This window comes from Phaethon lepturus, unplaced genomic scaffold (assembly GCF_000687285.1).
Source record: "Phaethon lepturus isolate BGI_N335 unplaced genomic scaffold, ASM68728v1 scaffold31030, whole genome shotgun sequence".
Classification (NCBI taxonomy): Eukaryota; Metazoa; Chordata; class Aves; order Phaethontiformes; family Phaethontidae; genus Phaethon; species Phaethon lepturus.
Genome location: NW_010510503.1, coordinates 34,537 through 39,805, shown reverse-complemented (window position 1 = coordinate 39,805; position 5,269 = coordinate 34,537). Strand labels below are relative to the sequence as shown.

Genomic DNA, 5,269 nt, shown 5'->3' with positions numbered 1-5,269 from the left:
CAAGGCAGGGACTTAAAGCGGCTCAGCAGACCCTGCACCCCCCTTTCCCGGAGCCCCTGCCGGAGGGATGGAGGCTGCCTGCATTACAAAACCTCGGGAGCGGATCGTGGCCGGCTGTTTTTTGTGTTTGTGAAACTGGTTTATTCCCAGAACATCGGTCCGAGCTCTGATCTCATTTCCCGGGAGCTGGACAGCTGTCCAGCCCCGTTAATCTGGGGTAATGAATCCCAGACAGGTCCATCAGATTTGCCGGGCGGGGAGGATGACGTCCAGTCCTGCACACATTCTCTCATTTATCTGTATAATTCATGGGGTGTGGGGTGGCGGGGGGAGCAGGCTGATTTTTGCCAGTGCGGGCTTAATAACGCGGAGCCGTGTCCCTCAACCTGTGTGTCTCCATCGTTTCATGGGCGACGTCCGGCGCGGTGGGACGGATGTGCTTGTGCGCGTGTCGGTTGGGCGCCCGTGCATCCATTCATTTGAGCCCAGGAAAGAAAGATGCTTCTCTTCTCTCTCCCAGGACGCTCATGGGACCGTACGGGATGGATCGAACCGTGCATTGCTTCGATTTCTACGACTGTGCAAACGGGCTGGGTGAGTACCGAACCTCTGCAAGGGACACCGGGGTGGGCTGGGGCAGCCCAAACACCCGCCCCGGTCCCCAGCGCCCGTGTCGTGACGTGCCTCCCGACGTGAAGTCTGATACCTCACAGAAGTCCTGGTCCTTGTGCCTGCCTGTGTCGAGCATCTGATAGCACCTTTTGCAGCTGGAAGGTTAAAATAAGGTCAAAACCCTGACTAATTCCCTGCTGATGGGGAGCAGCCGCAGTGCTGAGAGCTGTGCCGGAGCCCAGGGCCAGAGCCCTGAGCGGGACAGGGTGGAGAAAGGGCTTTTCATGAGTTTCTGTATTAATTTTTTTTTTTTAAATTAAAAAAACCCACAATAATAACAAATAAATAAAATCCCAAGCACTTCCCAGCTCCCTGCCCCACCGCAGGCAGGGATCCCCGGGAAGCCACCCCGACGGGTGATGCAGGGCGTTGCAGCTCTCCTGGGGACCGGGCTGTGTGAGCTGTTTTTGGAAAATTTGGCCCAAGGGTAAAGGTGTGAGCAGCAAGCGAGTCAGATGTCCTTCCACGGTGCTCTGAACATCAAAGCAGAGAAGAGAAGGGAAAAGAGAGGGTCATATCCATCAAGAACGTGAGAAATAGCTGCAGGTTCACGAAGCTCAGCCCAAAAGGATCCAGTATAGCATCTCAGCTGACCTCTGTGTATCCAGCAGCAAAAATACTGGTGCTCTGTCATGGACTTTGTAAAAAATCGCAGTCTTGAGTCAGGATTTCTCGGGGTCCACCATGCAGTCTCCTCCATAATTTTTAATAGTGAGCGTAGCCCATCCTTCCATAGAGCAGCTCTGGGCCCCGTGGTGAGGTCCCTGGGCGACCGCTTGGAGACCCCTCCTGAGAAGCCAAACTCACCAGAGAAACAAGGTCAGGTTTCCTGAGACCTGAGATTAATTATAGAGTAATTATTGGCTGTTTCCAGCTCTTGGGTAACAGGGCTTTCTGCTGTGGAGGAACGGCTTGGCTGACTCTTCCCCCGGTCGTTTGCTCGTGAAGTTCATGGGAGCTCAGAGAGATGTCTTTGCTCAGTGAATACAATATTTTAATCTCCAGAGGTGGATTTGGTTGAGTTGATGGGATTTTAGCTGTTGGGTTAGATTAGCTCGTTAAGGAGGAGACCCAGAAAAGCCTGACGGGGCTGTGGCTGACCTCGGGAGGGAGTGCATGGATGTTGCAGCCTGCTGCAAGCCACTTTGCTGGCTCCCAGTAACCCTCCTTTCCCCCAGGCTGTGGCCAGAGGGTCTTTTCAGGGTCTTGCGGACCCTCTACAGGGTCTTGTGATGTGTTGCAGGAAGGTACAACGTGGATTTGCTAATGCCATCATCAGCTTTCTTCACCCCTCTTGCGAGGCTTGAAATGCCCAAGGCAAGCGATCGTCCTCCAGAACATCACCCCTCTCTGCTGAGGGACCAAGTGGTGCTTGCAGGAGCCCCGTGTCTGCCATGGGTGTAGCTGCTCAGAATATGGGATTTTTTTGGGGGGGGAAAAAGGTGCCTCCATCAGTTTCTTGTGTTCGGCTGTGGGTGTTATTCCAGCAGCGTTTCTTTAGAGCAGCACCAGCCCGCTCGGTGCCGGCGTGGCAGGTCAGCGTTTGGCCCCGGGTCTGTTGCTCCGTGGCTTTAGGTGGAAACCCACATGTGAACCTCAGCAGAAGTTCAAAGGGGTTACCTGGCGGCTCCTAAAACCTGAGCTTTGAATTAAAGAATAGCCATCAAAGGGAAGTGCTGATTAAGAAGCATTTCTCAGAAACAGCGAGATCCCATTATTTTGACCTTCATCTTCTTAGGACGGAGCAGCGAGTGATTCACCTCCAATCTGTCCCTTCCTCCAGACAGAAAAAGCTGGCCGGGGCTGCAAGATCAACAGAGGGGGATTAAGGGAAATGTAATTGAACATTGCTAGCTTAGGCGCAAAGCGGGCAGCCGCTCCCCGTGCGGACCGCCGGCAGCGCGGCACAGCGGCCGGTGGGGTCACGATGCGCCGGAGATGATTACAGTTGGGCCAAACAACCAGATTAGCCTGGACACCCCTTGACCCATGGTATAGGGAGCCCGGAGCAGGTGAGATTATAGCCTGAGAAGTTGAGAACTGTGACACTGGCATTAGTGGGAGCGAGATTAGATGCACCAGGGAACCTCAAGGGTCTTGAAGAAGTTTATGGGATCGCTAGGAACCTAAAGAAAACGCCGTCTTGGCCAGTCTAACCTGTATGCCCACCTGGAGTTTCCCCATAAACATTTACTCTGCAGAGGAGAAAATACTGGGGACATGGGCATCAGCTCCAGGACCTTTGCCAGAAAGGAAAGATTAGATAGAGTGATCCAAAATAGGCTAGATTATCTGGCCCTAAGTATGACTTAATAAGCATTATACTGGGACTTTGATGCTGAGATAATTAAAGAGCCATTATTTACCCACATTGGGTCCCAAATATAAATTTGATTGAAATCGGCGTTTATAAAATAGGCGGACTCCCAGGAAGGCCACCTCCGCAATCTTTGGCGGTTTGCGTTTGTCACCATCAGTCCCGGGCTGTCCCACAGCTCGGTCCGAGCCCTGGCAGGGGCGAGCTCTTCCTCTGCCTCCTCTTCCTCCTCCTCCTCCCCGCCCTGGCGGGGACTCCCCGGTGCATCTCTCGGGGGGCAGGACTGGCGTCCGCAGTGCCCCCGCGGCGAGGTGGTGGGTGGGCGGGCAGGGTGGGCAGAGCCTGGCAGCACCCGGCTGGTTTGCCAGCACGGGAGTTAAAAGTCAGGGTGTGGTTTTTTTGGAGTTTTGTGTTTTTGTGGTTTTTTTTTTCCCTCCCCCCTGTCAAAGTTTGAGTGTGTCTGGGAGCAATACTGTGAGTAATCACCGATTTTAATAACAAGATCGGATTTTCTCCTGACATCACTGGGGATGAAGGAGGATTTGTAGATACTTCAGCTATATTAAGCCATTATTACAATTGATTTGCAGACACAAAAGGCAAATGAGTCATTATTGCCTTGATACCTCAGCAGAGGAGCCTGTCCCCAGCAGGTCCCGCTGGACGCTACTGGACGCCTCTTCTGAGACGCAGATTTTTACGCCATTTGTCTAATGTGTTTTATCGTTCCTAATTACTTCATGTACTGGTGTGAAGAAAGACATAGGACGACTCCTTCAGTCACCACATTGGCTTAAGCCGGACTTCCAAGTGTCCTCCCTGCCCGGGGGAACCAAGGGGGGCTTTGCCTCTGCAGGACCCCCCCGGGCCAGAGGTTTCCCAAACCCATGCCGAGCGCGAAGCCCGCCGGCAGCCGCCCCAGCCCGGGTGGGAGCCGAGAAGCTTTCCAGCCGAGCATCCTCGGGGACGAGCACCTTTTAATTTCTGTCAGCAGAAATTTGGGGCTGCGGCATCTCTTCCCCGTTTCGGTCCGCGGGCGCCTGACCTGCCCCCACGCCTTGGTGAGGCTCGCGCCACGCGGCGGTGCCTCTTTCGGGCGGTATTTCAAATTTCAGTGAACTTCTTTACAAAAATGCCACGGAGAACAACATTGGTGCCTTCTCCTGAGGTGTCTTGCCATGAGTTCCCAGTGCCACCAGTAAAACAGCTCCTCCCGCCTGGGAGGTTGTAGGGTTTAATGCATCAAGTCCAGGGAATAAAGTCCAGCGCTCGGACGGGGCTGGGGTCTCGTGCTTGGGAGAAGCAGCAATTGGTGTATACAGGGACGAAATGAAAAACTGGGGTAATCTGGTTTTAATCACAATTTTGCTGTAAAGGTGACTTGAGAGACAAGGTCTTCAGCCAAAAACTGCGCGGGGCCTTAGAGCAGAGCCCGGGTTATGGAAACAGCGCGTCGTACCGAGTCACCCCGATCCAGGGATCCACCCCTCGTCCCTCCTGCTCGTTTCAGAGTGGGGTCTTGTGTTTTGGGGAAGGCGCTCCTCCCCGGCGGCAGGCGTTTCTCGCACGGGGTCACTTCGTGCATCCCCGGACCCCAGCGAGGCTCAGAGGGGCTCCTCAGCCCGGGGATGAAGCTGGCCCCGTGCTGGCTGTGCCCCCCTCTGCGGTGCCACCCCCTTTGGTGCGTCCCCCCCTCCATCCAGAGCCACAAAACGCCTGACCAGCGGCTCTCAGGGGTGATTTGTTAATTAAAGCTGGGCTTTTTAATCCTTCTGCCCGCAGCCTGAGTCTTCAAAGCAGGACTTAAGGAGCCCGGGACAAATAGGTCTCTTGGGTCTCTTTCTGCCGGCCGGCTTAGGCACCAAAGGCCATGTCTGCACCCTCTGGGCTGGGCTTGAGCCCCCCCCGGGTTCAAACGCTGATAAAAAGGGGCTGCTGCCGCCGTGCAGCTCTTCAACGGCTGCGGGTGGGGGTCTTCTCCCCGCTGCGTTGAACCTGGGGCTTGCCCGGGGGTCGCACCTGGGAAGGGGGTCTCCTGGGGGAGACGCTCGTCCCCAGTAATGCTTCCTACGACAAGTCTTAGCAGAGGCGTGAGCGCAGGCTGAGGCACCCGCCGCAGAGCCGGACCCTTCCCCATCAGCGACGACGGCGGGGCCGGGGAAGGTGGTCGCTCCGTGGTTTGCGCCTTTCTCGGAAGCTTCGTCTCCGGAGCCGTCGCGCCGAGCTGGTGCTACCGGATGCCTTTGGCCTTTGTGTTGTGCCCGCGGCCGCCTGCGGCGG

At 55.5% G+C, this 5,269-nt stretch overlaps 1 protein-coding gene across 1 annotated transcript in view; it reads left to right on the top strand.

The window, feature by feature from the left end:
• Positions 1 to 522: 522 nt before the first annotated feature.
• Positions 523 to 5,269, top strand: part of LOC104628680 (syntaxin-binding protein 4-like) — a gene marked incomplete at its 3' end in the record, with an annotated part of 28,201 nt that continues 23,454 nt past the window's right edge. The window contains exon 1 of the mRNA XM_010297349.1: positions 523 to 594. Within this exon, the coding sequence (XP_010295651.1) occupies positions 528 to 594 (67 nt within the window). The remainder of the gene's footprint in view (positions 595 to 5,269) is intronic.